Source organism: Rhineura floridana, chromosome 7 (genome assembly GCF_030035675.1).
Source record: "Rhineura floridana isolate rRhiFlo1 chromosome 7, rRhiFlo1.hap2, whole genome shotgun sequence".
NCBI classification, from domain to species: Eukaryota; Metazoa; Chordata; class Lepidosauria; order Squamata; family Rhineuridae; genus Rhineura; species Rhineura floridana.
In genome coordinates, this window is record NC_084486.1 from 150,308,379 (window position 1) to 150,324,027 (window position 15,649).

The following is a 15,649-nucleotide window of genomic DNA, read 5'->3' on the forward strand; positions in this document are numbered from 1 at the left end:
TTTCAATATGTTTTTAAACTTTTTTTAAAATATGTTTTTAAAGCTTTTAAAAATGCTTTTCAAGATTCTTTTTGCTTTTTAAAGCTGGTATTGCTTTTTAATATGTTTTTAATGGTTGTTTTGTTTTAATATATTTTATAGTCTGTTTTTATGATGTTTTAAAGTGTTGTTGGTGTTTTTGTTTGCCGCCCTGGGCTCCTGCTGGGAGAAAGGGCGGGATATAAATCTAATAAATAAATAAATAAAATAATATAAAATATCAAATTTCCCCCCCCCCAAATTTCAAATTCAAATTTTATTTAATTACAGTCATAGACCCATTCAACTTGTGTACATACCGTGCGTACAAATGCAAATACATGATTAAAATATCAGTTATAAAAATTAGAGTATCAACAACATTAAACGCATTGCACAAGTCTGTTCCGCAGCACCTGCGCTATATATAGAAATTTAGCAACTGCTTCGGTTGTGGATTTATTTCTGTCAGACAAGAGATGGAAAACTAGCCATTCTGGATGTTTATTAGAGAGTCCAAAAGTAAGTGGCGAGATAATTTTAGCTCTTAAATCCTTATATAGGTCACATTTGAGAAGAACGTGATCTAGGGTTTCGGGGGTATTAGCATTACAAATACAGTAGCGTTTAGCATAAGGGATGCCTTGAAATCGGCCTGTAAGCAGGGCAGAGGGTAGGCAGTTAAATCTTGCTCTGGAGAACAAGAACCTATATTGTGAAAAGTTTAGCTGTTCTAAATAAGACATATGAGATGGGAAGCTAAAATTCAAACCAAGTTGAAGGGGGGAGCAAGATGTTAATGCCTTGGAAAATAAATACTGCCGGTCAAGGTCTTTAATTTGTTTAGTAATAATTGCTTTGGCTGTTTCAAAGCCCCAGGATGACAGGAGTTCTAAAGACAGGCCTAGATGATTTAACTTCCCTTCAAAGTTTTTAGTCCATGAACTTTTAAATGGATCTTTCCATATAAGGTGTATAAATCCTGAAGGGCCCCCCGAATAGGCTATCCTGAGCCAGAAATTGAATGCTTGCAGCCATGCAATATCTCAAAAAAGATAAACCCTAAAAAGAATTGAAACAATTCTTACAAACTCTGAAAAGAATGAACCCATTCCTGCAGATGCACAATTCTTATTTCATAAATGACTTGATCACACCTCAGGGAAAGCCTTCTTAAACAAAAACTTCAGTGGGCACCTGCCTAATTTCAGATGATGACTGATTCCAGGGGGCTGGAGCTGCAACCCTAAAAGCCCATTTACTACTACTAACTAACTGTACCCTGCAATTGCTTGGCAAGAATATATGGAGTGAGGCGATCCATTTGGAAACCTGGCCCTAAGTTCTTTATTGGCTAATAAATAAATAAAAAAAGCACCCAGGGAAACTCTCTGAACAGGACTCATTTTCATGAATGCGAGCTGTGCAAGAGCCTGGCAGGAGATGTTCCCAGGATATCATGGCTTAAAGCAGCTTTCGCCAACCTGGTGCCCTCCAGATTGGCAATCAGGACTAAGGTCTCAGATCCTGATTGCGGGCTTCCCAGAGACATCAGGTTGGCATCTGTGAGAACAGGATGCTGGACTAGATGGCCATTTGGCCTGATTGAGCAGGATCTTTATCTTAGATGCTGCTGAACTACATCATCCCTGTCTATTGGCCATGCTTCTAGAAGCTGATGGGAGTTGGAATTCAATAACATTTAGTGTAGGCACCATATGGTTTTTGGCTGATAACATCTGGCAGGAGAGAGATAAGGGGAAATGAGACCCTGCTCATTCTCCTTGATCTCTCGGTGCTTTTGATCCTGTTGACCAAGGTATCCTTCTGGAATATCTTGAGGAGGTGGGGGTTGGGGGCACTGTGCTTCAGTGGTTCCGCTCATACCTCCAGAGCCGCTTAGATGACTTAGATGGACCAGTGGTCTGACTCTGTACAGTATATGGTAGCTCCCTATGTTTGGGCAGAGCTTGGAAAAGTTACTTTTTTGAACTACAACTCCCATCAACCCAATCCAGTGGCCATGCTGGCTGGGGCTGATGGGAGTTGTAGTTCAAGAAAGTAACTTTTCCAATCTCTGGTTAAGGGAGGCTACTGTTCAGCACCAGGGGAGCTGTCCTGTGGTGTTCCTCAGGGTTCCCTTTCCCCCCCCATATTATTTAACATCTATATGAAGCCACTGGGAGCTATCATCAGATTTGGAGTGAGGTGTCATCAATATGCAGATGACACCCAGCTCTACATCTCTGTTCCATCTGAATCAGGAGACGTAGTTGAAGTTCTGGACCTGTGGTTGGAGGCAGTGATGGGCTGGATGTGGGACAGTAAATTGAGGCTGAATCCTGAAAAGACAGAGGTGCTATGTGTCCGGAGTTCTCATGTCCGGGAGTTGGGGAGATGGCCTCTTCTGGATGGGGCTGCACTCCTCTGGAATGGGCAGGTCCGCAGCTTGGCAGTTCTCCTGGATCCAACATTGTCACTGAAGGCTCAGGTAGCCTCAGTGGCTAGGAGTGCCTTCTGGTTTGCCAGCTTTGGCCCCTTTTGGACAGAGATGACTTGGCCACAGTACTCCATGCTCTGGTAACTTCCAGAATGGATTATTGCAATGCGCTCTACGTGGGTCTGCCCTTGAGGTCGACTTGGAAACTTCAACTGGTCCAAAATCCAGCCAGCAGATTACTGGCTTGGGTTCCCTTCAGATCTCATATAATCCCTGTTTTAAAACAGCTGCATTGGTTACCAGTTCATTTCCTGGCTCAATTCAAGGTGCTCACACTAGTGTTTAAAAACCTAAATGACTTAGGTCCCAACTATCTGAAAGACCACCTTCTTCCCTACAGACCCTCTCGGGTGTTGAGATCAGCAGTAGTTTTGGTAGTTCCACCTCCTTCGGAAGCTTGGGGGTGGTGGGCCGGGAGAGGGAATTCTCTGTGGTGGCCCCTAAATTGTGGAACTCTCTCCCCACTGAGGTGTGTCTGGCAACTTCGCTGTATAGTTTTAGGCAAATGCTGAAGACACTCCTCTTTACCCTGGCCTTTGACATCTGTGACATGTAGTTTTAGGACCCACCCTATTTTTGGGATTCTAGGTTGTTGTTAAATTGCTTTTGTCATATTTTGAAATTGTTGTAACCCTCCTTGGGACCTTTGGGTGAAGGGTAGGTAACAACAACAACAACAATAATAATGGCTTTGTTTGATCTGCCAATCAAACTGAGTCAAGCTTGGCGCACTAATTATATGTCTTCCTTTGTGTCTCTTTCGGCAGCAACCTTTTGGCCAGCACAGTTAAATAAATCGATGGAAATGACAGCCACGTTCACCTGTAACATCTCCAAAGTGTCTGATTTCAATTACTCCCTTAACTGGTACAAGCTGAGTGATGACGGCCAGCCGGGAAGGCTGGACAGCAGGAACAAAAAGTACAACATCGCTCAGCTGAATGCACAGACTTTTACGATGGAAATCTTGAACTTAGAGAGGAATGACAGTGGGACCTATTTCTGTGGGCTCATATCGTTCTCGATATCAGCAACACTAAGGGAAAGCAACAGAGCCAACCTCACAGTAACAGGTTTGATAGAGTTGTTCTGATACTCACCGCTTTCCAAAACAGGTCTCTCCAAACTGGATGAATGGGCAGTAAGGTGGCAAATGTGATTCACTGTAACCAAGTGTAAAATTGATGCACACTGGGACACAAAGAAATTTAACAATCCTAATTTCACATAAATATATTTGTTACTGGGGCCTGAACTGGCAGTGGCTGACCAGGAACGAGGCCTTGGGGTCGTTAGTGGATAGCTTGATGAAGATGCCAACCTGGCCTGTGGCACCTTTTATTTATTTATTTCACAACATTTATATACTGCTATATATATGTATGCTTTATATTCCTCCTGCTGGGAGGAAGGGCAGGATATAAATCAAATAATAAATAAATAAAATTTACTGCTTGATTGTAATAAACCTCTAAGCAGTTTACAAAACAACCTTAAAATTATAAATAAAAGCAGTTAAAAACATTTAAAAGATCATTCAAATTAACTGTAAGCTAAAAAGAAATTAAAACGCCTCTGGACCTGTGTGTTTGGATAGGCTTGCCTAAAAAAATGTTTTAAGTGAGCACAGAAGAATTTTTGCACACTTCTGTCTATCATCTCTTACACCTCTCTCATGCCCCTCCTTACTCACTGTTTTTTAAAACTAAAAAGCCCCTAAAGGTGGTCCCTTTCAGACTCTGGGTTGTTGGCATTTCACCTGGACCTTCCTTGGAATCCACATTTTCTACATTTGAATTTGACCTCATTAGTCCACACACAGACTCATTTGCAGGTGCAGTTGAAGTTCAAATCTGCATGTTTCCATCCATACCCGTAGATGTTCCCTTTTGTCTTTGTCCCTGCCTTCTAATTTGTTGATTCAAACATGTTAATTTTGTCCAAATGGGGTGTAGGTGCAGGGGTTATCTGAGCAGTGTGCCCAAGAACTGCACAACAGCAACATCTGGGAATTCCTAGTTGAATACCAGCACGTGTGTGCATACTTTATGTTTAATCACAGGAAGATGGTTGTGGGAGAAATACATACAGCAATATACAGTGAAATCAATAGAAAGTGAAAATGAAGTAGGGAGATCTGGAGCATGTCATTGACACAATAATAGTGATGGATTGATACTAGACTGTGCACACATCATTCCACTTTACTAGTTGTTCTGCTATGCTTCCCCAATGTTCTCCATATTATGGCCGTCTGTATAGGCACTCTTGTGGTTTAGTGCAACAAAAGGGGGACAAAACTGTTCCCCCGGAACATTTATGGCATAAAAAGTTAACAATTTCTGCAGGAAGTTATAGGACATGACTGACTGGAAATGAAACAGTATGTCTGCCCCACAACGTTTACAGGTGCAAACAGTATACTGTCAGGACCGCAAACCTGAAAGATTGTCTCACCCCTTATATACCCAGTTGATCACTGCACTCTGCAGGTGAGGGCCTCCTGCAGATACCATCTTATCAGGAGGTCTGTTCTGCACAACATAGGAAACGGGCCTTTAGTGTAGTGGCACCTACCCTTTGGAATTCCTTCCCTTTAAATAGTAGACAGGCGCCGTCTCTGTTACCTCTTCAGCGCCTACTGAAGACCTTCCTTTTTCAACAAGCCTTTTAAGGAGAGACCTTATCTCAGTCTGCGTCTGTGTTGGGATTGCTGTTTAAGATGTTTTTAAAGCTTTTTTAAAAAGATGATTTTAAAGATGTTTTGTTTTAATATATTTAAAGTCTGTTGTTAATATGATTTAGAGTGTTTTAGTGTTTTGTTTGCTGTCCTGGGCTCCTGCTAGGAGGAAGAGTGGGATATAAATTTAATTAATTAGTTAATAATAATAATAATAATTAGTAATTGATGTACAATAAAAAAAATATATGGACTCACAGTAAACTTTGCTCATAGGGGAGTTGCTCCAGCCCCTTGACCATTTTAGTTTAGTGGAGTTGGGGGAGAGGGAATCAATTAGTCTGGTGTTCTGCCAAGTGGTGGTGGTGGTCAGATGATCTTTTAAACAGATCCAAGTAGACAATGAAATTTAACACCAACTGTGCTAGTTAACCAGGTTTATTCATGAAATAAGGACCAACATAATAAACAGCACTAACACAGCAGATACAACCTGACTCAGCTGCTGGTACACCCCTTTATAGTTGTTGTCAGCAGTGGCTGACCTTCTCTGGGTCACCAGTCATACCATCTCCCCCCTCTCCTCTTCTCACTAGTAAGTGTTTGAGTCTCATTAGAGCAGTGGGCTACCATCACTTATATACTAGTGGGCTGTGTCACATACTCCCACCTATTTGGCCTTATTGGTTGCATTAAGCACACCCATTCATACGTCATTGGCCTGACCAGTGCCTTGTCCTGTCAGTCAGAATGAGGAGTTTCCAGGCAGCCAGCCAAAGGAGACCAGACATTCTTTCCCGTAGATCAAAGGCATGGCAGGTTGCTCCCTAAGATAAGCACATTCTTTCCTACAGATCAAAGGCTTGGAAAGATGCCAACTTGGGCACTCTGCCAAAGCCTGGTTCCTGTGACTTTATGACCTGGAATTCCCAGCCCCTCCTAGTTCTAATTAGACTGTCCTTAGCCACCCCCTCTTATCACATCATTCATTCTTACACAGAATTAACTCTTCACAGGATACAGCTACATATAAAAACATATTAGTAAGCATTCAGACCCTTATATAGGGTCCAGATATGGCATTAGAGGGGCAATTGATGGATTCCACCTATCTCCTGAAGATTTTCTGCAGTTTGCCAATACACCTGAACTGGACTAACCTTTCAAATTTTGTCTGGTGCCTGAGTTGTGCTGGAATCCTCTTCCTATGAATTCAGCCTTTCTTCCTGTACATTTTCTTGATGATGAAGTGAGACAGACAGAGAATCTGAGAGACCAGGTTACTCAATGTTGACCAATTGGATTTGCTTTTGGATGGAGCTGAAATTTTAGAACCAGTCAATAACTCTGCTTTGCTGTTTCATATCCTCAGAAAAAGCACCTGAGCCTAGATTGCAGGAGGAGGGGAAAGAAAAAGAGGAGGAGAAGAAGAATGGTTATGGGGAAATAATTCTTGCTGTCATTGGAGGAGTTGTACTGTTTTTGGTGCTTCTATCTTTGTGTTACTTCCTGATTAACTTCAACCGGAAAAGGCAAGGTATGCATCAGAGCTACTGGCAACCTTGGGAAGCTTTCTTTTCTCCCTGTGGATCCTTGCTGGGTTGCATCCTCTCCACTTCCCTTAGTTAGAAATTGAGGACTTAAGAACAGCCCTGTTGAATCATACCAAAGCCCATCTAGTCTAGCATCCTGTTCTCGCCTGATGCATATATTCTGTGAAGTCCTCTTTTTCAACAACAATTAGACAGAATACCTAGAAATCAACAGGCTGTATACTACTACATAGACTGTTCCTGGGAACTGTAGTTTGTTTAGGGTATTTGGTATTTTAGCTCTGTGAGGGGTAAACTACAGTTCCCCGGATTTGGGGGGGAGGATGTGCTTTGAATGTGCGCTAAAGTTATGGTGTGTATGCCGCCACTGAACCTCCATGTTCCAGGGCTGTATACTTCTAGTTACCACATGATTAACTCATATAATAGCGGGAGGACCTCCTGTTCATGCTCCTCTTGTGAGCTTTGCAAGGCATCTGACCAACAGACGCTGGAGAAAGAATTCTGGACTTGATGGACTTCTGATCAGACCAAACAAAAGAATTTTTATGAACTTAGGGCCACTTTTTATGACATGAAACAAAGTTAAGGGACTTGGACTGGAGGCAACACCTTGTCATCCTTGGGCAGTTACGAGGGCCCCAATTCCTGGGCTTCTACTGGGAGAAAGGGTGGGATATAAATAAATAAATAAATAAATAAATACATTCCCAGACAAGGCTCTCTGCCGACACCTGTCCAGGGGCCCCCTTAAATTGTTTTCTTTAATTGGCCAGTTCAGTTTTACCAGCCTGAGGGCCACATTCTCTTTTGGGCAACCTTCTGGGGACGACATGCAGGGCCAGATGCAAAAGTGGGCACAGCAGTAAACATGAATTCCACCTTTGCACAGGAGGCTAATTTTGGCACAGACTTACACATCTTTCTTTATCCTTCATCTAGACAGGCAAGAGGCATTTTCAGACTCCAGGGACACAGACCAGCCAGGCAAGAACACTGAAGCAGAGCCAGTTAGGGGTGTGACCTGAGGGCCAGATAGGGATGTCTAGAGGGCCATGTTTGACCCCAGGATCTGAGGTTTCCCATCCTCAAACTACATATTTCTTTTATTTTTGAGGAAACAGTTTGTACATTAGGAATCTTGCCTTTCTGAAGCAACCAGTTCTTTAGCTCAGGAATGTATACGATATACTGTAATAATTTTTTTAAAAAAAATTGAACTGCAAGGCACTTATGCTACACTTGGAATCACACAGGGCAAATACCCCTGGAGGTTGCCCTCCGATGTGACAGTTTGTTGCATGGGAATGAATTCTAATCCCTTGTGTCATTTTGCAGAAGAGAAATTGCAGGATGAAAATGCTCCCTTGGTAAGTTCCCTGTTGCTCAAGTTTTTCTCCTGGTGGGTTCCTCCTTCACGCTGTGGTGGCTGCACTTTAGACTGCAAGTGATCAAATAACTGAGGGCCAAACTAGGTGGGATAGTTAAATGGTTTTTTGGTTCTTGCATTTCATGTGCAGGTTTTAAAAAATGCAGGGGTGGAGGGAGAGAGGCGATAATGCTGAGGGGGAGTTTTCCTCCCTGCAATGGTTTGAGGAAAATCCTTTTTCTGAAGCGACTGTTTGTTGCTATTTGGAGTGGTGGTGGTGGTGGTAATCAGAGCTTGGAAAAGTTATTTTTTTGTACAACTTCCATCAGCCCAATCCAGTGGCCATGCTGGCTGGGGCTGATGGGAGTTGTAGTTTAAAAAAGTAACTTTTCCAAGATCTGGTGGTAATTTCCAAACTGGTGCCAATGGAGGATTTCCCTCCAATGAAAATCCCTTCTCTACGCCTTCTGCAATCAATCCTGGTAATTATCACTCCCCTCCGAAACGGATGCTATTAATATTTTTAAAGCAAAGATGCATTTCACGTCACATCTAGTTTGTCCCTTTCATACAAATACAGGCCCCTCCAGAAAGGTGTTTTATGAGTGCATTGTGCAACATGTTCTTCAACGCAATAACAGTCCATTAGTGTTGGATTTATTCAGCTTTAGTTTGTTCTGCAATGCTGACTCAATGCTCCTACCACTTGATTGCTGTCTGCAGGGGCTACCGCACAACCAAAGGGGAACAAAAGTAAACCAGAAGGTTTATGGTGTAAAAAGCTCTGGGATTTCAGCAGGGCATGTAGGAAGTTGCTTTGTTCTGAGTCAGACCATTGGTCTGCCTGGCTCAGTACTGCCTGCACTGACTGGCAGGGGCTGTCTGAGGTTTCAGGCAAGGAGTCTGGGAAGTGGATCTGGTACCTTCTGCATGCAAGGCAGGTGCTACCACTCAGCTTTGGGATATGCGCTGATCGGAAGTGAAGCAGCATGATTGCTCAAAAACATTTGCAGGCGCAAAGAGTACTAAAAGTGGGTCACCTATGACCATCCTGGTAGCCTCATGAGCACAAATCATCAAGGATGCTCAGTAAAAAGGACGTCTTAAGGGGCCGGCCCTACATTTATCCGCACACACAAAAAACAGCATCTCTGGAAGAAGGACCCAGCCACTTCCTGAGATGCTAGTTTTCCTGTGTGCAGAGGATTTGTTTTTTGAAGCTGTGTGCAGTTTGAATGAGGTCCAGCTCAAACCCAGGCAGACTGACCACCTCAGAGGGGAGGACTGAACCTGTAGCATTTGGAAGCATGAAAGAGGTGGGTCTGAAAGTTCTGGAGCTTTTGAGTTCGTTGGCCAGACTGTTTGCTTCTTGAAAAATGGAAATGGACTGTCTTGAAGTCGATCCTGACTTGTGGCGACCCTACGAATAGGGTTTTCATGCTAAGCGGTATTCAGAGGGGGTTTACCATTGCCTCCCTCTGAGGCTGAGAGGCAGTGACTGGCCCAAGGTCACCCAGTGAGCTTCATGGCTGTGTGGGGATTCAAATCCTGGTCTCCCGGGTCATAGTCCAACACTCTAACCACTACGGCAGCTAGCCTCAAATCCAAGCACTCCATAATTCAAATTAATCCAACACGTTGAAATGTCTTCAGTATGAATTCTCCTTTGGGCGTGGCAAGATCCCTGTTAGAGACAACTCGGAGACAGGTGTTTTTTTCTCCCTGACACGTGACTGGGGGACCCACCTCCCACAAAGACCCCAGGACTTGCTCTGCCTGCGTGCATGTGTGCATGCATTGGCTGTGTCTCAGGCGAAACCCTGGTTAGGGGAAGGACTGCGCATCTGCACAACACCCTCAGCTTCTCTTTGTAGAGCTGGGGAAAGGCTCCTGCCCGGAACCGTGGACAGCTGCTGCCAGCCACTGTGGGCACTACTGAGCTAGACAGACCAATGCTCTGATTTGGGGTAAGGCAGCACCTTAACCACTATGCCGCACTGACTCTCTGTTTGTGTCTTACTTAGAGCCAAATTAGATGAGGTTGGCCATGTTTTTGTGGGATATGGGAAGTCAGACCATCCAGGTCAGCATCGTCTGCATGGACTGGCAGCCCTTCTCCAAGATTTCAGGCAGGGTATCTCCAAGCCCTGCCAGGAATTGTACTTGGGATCTTCTGCATACAAAGCAGATGCTCTGCCGCTGAGCGATGGTGTGCACATCTGCACCAGTCATAAATCAGAGAGGGGCGAGAGTGTTGCTTTTTACCCCAGAAGGGTGAGGGGAGCTGAACTGTCCCCTGCACCCACCATACCTCCAAATGCTTTTATTTATTTATTACATTTATACCCTACATTTCCTAAAAAAGAGCTCAAGGTGGTGTACAAACAAGGTTCATTCCTCCTGATTTTATCCTCCCAGTAGCCCTGTGAGGTAGGTTAGGCTGAGCAGGAGTGACTCGCTCAAGGTCACCCAGTGAACTTCATGGCTGAGTGGGGATTTGAAACACTCTGTTGCTTCATGCTTGAGCTGTGCCAGAAACGGCCACTGCAACCATCTGTTGCAGGGGGTGAAGTGAAACCCTTCTGAAAACCGCAGCAGGTGGGAAGAGAAGAAAAATATTTGAAAGTCTCAGGAGGGCACTGCTGCTGCCCTCGGTGAACCTTATGAGGAGGCCAAAGGTTTTTCTTGCCTTATTTTTCCTTGCTTTTTAAAATTATAAAAAGCCCTACCCTGCTCACAGGTGGGCAAAGGTCTTCCTAATGTAGCATTCTCTTTCTGACAGCATGCAGCCAGAGGCTTCTGAGAGCTAACAGACAGTGCATGAAGGGCATAACCTTCCTCCGTCATTTACCCCCCAGCACCTGATGTTCAAAGATACATTGCCTTTGAACATGGAGGTTCCATCAACAGACCCTATTCTTCTGTATGCATTTGTTGTATTCTTTGCTTAGCACTAAGGAGGTTCTTATACAAAAATAACTGCACACCGGTGACACTCTCCCTCTCTTGGTTTAACTGAAGGAAGAAGGGCCCCCTGCAGTGACTGTTTTCACCGTGGATTACGGAGTGCTGGAATTCCGTGCAGCGGACACTGCCCAGAGAGCCCCTCACAAGTGCTTCTCTTCTGACCAGACTGAATATGCCACTGTCATATTCCCTCAGGAGAAGCCACTTGCTGCTGACAGGGACAAGAAGACTAAAAAACAGAGGTGCCGCCCTGACAGACCACAGCCACACTGAAGGGGCAGAAGCAAGACTTTCCCCTTTACTTTTGCATTTCCGCCATGCTTAGAGGTCCTGGGACTGCACCACAAACACCGGTGACCGTGCCAATGATTCCTTTGCAAAACTGGAACATATTGGGGCTCAAGCCTGACAGCGACATCCTCTGAATCAAAGCCCTAGAAACTGAACAGCAGAAGAAGGGTGCTGGTAAAAGAGAGCCACACTGCATGCGCTCAGAGGCCCTCTCTTCTTACCAGGGGTAAGCAACAGATATGAAGCTGGTTTATATGTTGAACTGACCCGTCAGGCTCACTAGGGTCTACAGAGCCTCACTCTGAGGCCTTTTTCAGTGCAACTTCCTGGCAGAGCGTGTGCTCTTATCGCGAAGCTACTGGGTCGCTGGTCCCTGCCTTATTGTTACTAAGTCATACCAGGATGGTGCCCTGTGCATTTTGGAAATCATTTCCTGAGCAGATGCACAGACCTGTGGAGATTTCAAGGGGCCGCACAACCCCTTGATGGTGCTTGTGAGCAGCTGTCCTCAGACACTGGTGTGAAACATGCCTGCCAGCTTTCTCACGGAGGTGGGGTGGTGATGAGGCAGGTATACATCTGGTGGTACATCTAAAGGCATAGACTCTGGGTGCACAGTTCTGGGTGCTGTTTATTACCCAAGTCTTAGGAGGACCTTCTCTGCGCAACACGAGATCCACATCATACATTTAAAGCACATTCAACACACATTTAAAGAACATGTCTCACCCCCCTAAAAAATCCTGGGAACTATAGTTTCTCCTTGCAGAGCTACAATTCCCAGCACCCTTAACCCCGCCCCCACATACAGAAGATGACTGGACTAAAGTTGAATCTTATTTCAGCACTGTTGGTGGGACAGCATCTTTCTGAGGGCTAGCTTGGGTGGTGGTGGACAGATCCTCATGGTCTATGCAGCTCTGTCCTCTAGCACCTCATGGCCGATCACCACCCCCACCGTCAGAATCTGCTCCCAAGGCAGATGCCTAATCACTTTGCGTAATGGTGGAGCCAGGCTTATTCTCTTCTAAGATACCTGATTCAGGTCTAGGACCCTCCCTCCCTCCTTAAAGAAGCCCACCAGAAACAAAGAGCCGGGCCCAAATAACAATATATTTATAAAAGTCTAGAAAACCATTTTGTACTTACAGAGGGTTTTTTTTAAAAAAGTTAGTAAGTTATTCTGATCACTGCTGGATATTGTGTTATGGAGTGAAGCCAATTCTTGAACATATGCGTTTTGTATTTTTTAAAATCTCTTTTCAGTTATCCTTTGTTCTGTTTTTTAAATACTGTTCTCAAATACTGTGTTTATGATGTTTGTAAATCGCCTTGACAGACATGTAAAATTAATAAATTAATAAATAATAAAATAATATTCTACGACTATTTTAAGGAATTGTTTTATGGATCTATCTATTCATACATATAAAATATTGTATATATATTTTATTGGCTGCGTTGAAGGAAGGAGGTAAATTTCTGTCAACAGAAATTATTTGGGCTCCTTCTAGAGTGGCTATAAATTTAATAAATAAATAAACAATAAATGAGGTGACACTTTAGGGTTCTGTGGCAAGTGAAGTTACCTGTACAAGGAACGTTGACCTATTGAGACGGTTAAAAAAAACACCAAACAAAGTTCTGAAAGCATGGTCTGGGGCTAGTTTGCAAAACACCATTTAGGCATGCTGGTTTGGTGTTACATATGAGCCGACCTACGGTGGTTTGGGATGTTGCTCTACCTTTAGATGCCTGCATTTTGGGATAGCATCCAAAGATTCTTCAGTGAAGGTGAGCGAAGCTGCACAAACTGTAGCTCACCTGTACACCTGGAACACAATTATGGTTTGGAGTCTAAGCCAATGTGGCATAGTGGTAAGAGTGTTGAACTCAGACAGGAGAGACCAGAGAGCAAATCCACATCCAGCTAAGGAGCTCACTGGGTGACATAGGGCCAATCACTGTCTCTCAGCCTAACCTACCCCACAGGGTTGTTGTGAGGATAAAACGGGGAGGGATAAAGTGTATGCCACCTTGAGCACTTTGGAGAAAAAGTGGGATATAAATGTAATAATAAATAAAGTTAGTGCACTGTAAGTAAATAGGGATTCATGGATTTCTTTTTAAGCTCTTTAAGGCACTGTAAGCCCCGTCTGCATGGAGGAGGAGCTTCTGTATTCTATTATATAATTTATTTATTTAAATAATTGTTCTCCTGTTCTTCAGGCAAAAAAGGCTCCCAGAGAGTATTACTGCACATGCACACATACTGTACATGCATGCATATGCGCACAAGTGTACATCCCTGGCCTCAAGCTTATAGTCTAGAAGCACATGACACAAAAGGAAAATGACTGGGGAGGGAGGAGGAAATAAATATCCTGGTCCCTTCCTTGCAGTCTTGTCATAATACCCTCTATCCCTCCTCACCTACCCATATCCCTCCTCTTGCCATCACCCAAATAGCTGGAGCTGCCCCATTCTCTGGTTCTTCCCCAACATCCCCACAGGCATTAGGACAGTTCCCGACAGCAGATTTCAGGGCCTGATAACTTGACAAAGTGCTCCTTTATCCTCTATTATCTGTTGTTTATAAGAGGTGCAATTTTTGCATGTATGTGTGTGTGTGGGAAATTGACAGAATGTTCCTGTAATGGGTGAGCGGGCTCTGGGTGTGGTTCTATGATGCTATTCCCAGCAGGGTGCCTGTGGGTTTCTTTTCACACTTCCCCAGAAACTGTAGCACATGCTGGTTTGGTGTTTCCACTCGGCTATTGCAAGGTTTGAGAACCAAAGAGCTGCTGGTCATGTGGTTTAGGTTCTGTGATGTGTCATCATACGGCAGCAAACTCTTTAAGCAGCAATGGCGGCCTGTTAAAAAACATCAGGTTTATACAAATGTCAGGCCAGCAGCACATGAAAGAGCGCATTCGAATTCTGGGCTATGAACAGATGCAGTTGGAGTGCTTTTCTCTTAAATGTATAATAGCCCCTTCCCAACAATTAGGCTGGAGCATTGGGCTGAAACAACAGAATGAAATTTAACAGAGACAAGTGCAAAGTTCTACACCTAGGAAAAAGAAACCAAATACACAGTTATATGGTGGGGGATACTTGGCTCAGCAACACTAAATGCGAGAAGGATCTTGGGATTGTTGTTGATCACCAGCTGAACATGAGCCAATGTGATGTGGCTGCAAAAAAGGCAAATGCTATTTAGGCTGCAGTAACAGAAGTATAGTTTCCAAATCACATGAAGTATTGGTCCACTCTATTCGTCACTGGTAAGGCCTCATCTTGAGTACTGCATCCAGTTCTGGACACCACACTTTAAGAAAGATGCAGAGAAACTGGGTTCAGAGGAGGGCAATGAGGATGATCAGGGGACTGGAAACAAAGCCCTATGAGGAGAAATTGAAAGAACTGGGCATGTTTAGCTTTGAGAAGAAAAGAGTGAGGGGAGATATGATAGCACTCTTCAAGTACTTGAAAAGTTGCCACACAGAAGAGGGCCAGGATCTCTTCTCGATCGTCCCAGAGTGCAGGACACGGAATAATGGGCTCAAGTTGCAGGAAGCCAGATTTTGACTGGACATCAGGAAAAACGTCCTAACTGTTACAGCCATACGGCAATGGAACCAATGACCTAGAGAAGTAGTGGGCTCTCCGACACTGGAGGCATTCAAGGGGCAGCTGGACAGCTACCTCTCCGGTCTGTTTTAATTTGGATTCCTGCATTGAGCAGAGGGTGGACTTGATGGCCTTATGGGACCCTTCCATCTCGACTATTCCAAGATTCTAATCTATCGCTCTGTCTCTAGGCAGCAGTCTCAGACTAGACCAGAAGGAGACAGTGGAAGAAGTGGGGCAAGGTGTCATTGTGTGCATTGTCTCCCCTCACTCTTCTGAAGCCAATTCTCAAACATAGGAAGTTGCATTATACTGAGTCAGGCAGTCTTAGCTGAGGATTGTCTACACCAGCAGTCTCCAGGGCAATGCCCACGGGCACCAATGTGCCCGCTAGTGCCACCTATGGCACTCACAAAAGGTCCCAGTGAATATCCCCATAAAAATCCACACTGTATGAGAGACTTTGATCTTCCTGCTAAGTTCCTGTTTGCATTGGCCCAGCTTTTTCCATATTGAACTGTCCCCACCTTGAAAGGAAAATGGAAGTGGCCTGCCTTCAAGTCAATCCCGACTTACGGCGACCCTACAAATAGGGTTTCCTTGGTAAGGGGTATTCGGAGGGGGTTTACCATTGCCTC

At 44.3% G+C, this 15,649-nt stretch overlaps 1 protein-coding gene across 4 annotated transcripts in view; it reads left to right on the top strand.

The window, feature by feature from the left end:
- PDCD1 (programmed cell death 1) overlaps window positions 1-12,714 on the top strand; it is a 49,344-nt gene extending 36,630 nt beyond the window's left edge. For all 4 annotated transcript variants that reach the window (XM_061634535.1, XM_061634533.1, XM_061634534.1 and 1 more), the window contains exons 2-5: window positions 3,286-3,591; window positions 6,571-6,735; window positions 8,090-8,121; window positions 11,142-12,714. In XM_061634535.1, coding sequence (XP_061490519.1) covers window positions 3,318-3,591; window positions 6,571-6,735; window positions 8,090-8,121; window positions 11,142-11,360 — 690 coding nt within the window. In that variant the 5' untranslated portion in view covers window positions 3,286-3,317 and the 3' untranslated portion in view covers window positions 11,361-12,714. The remainder of the gene's footprint in view (window positions 1-3,285; window positions 3,592-6,570; window positions 6,736-8,089; window positions 8,122-11,141) is intronic.
- The last annotated feature ends 2,935 nt before the right edge of the window (window positions 12,715-15,649 follow it).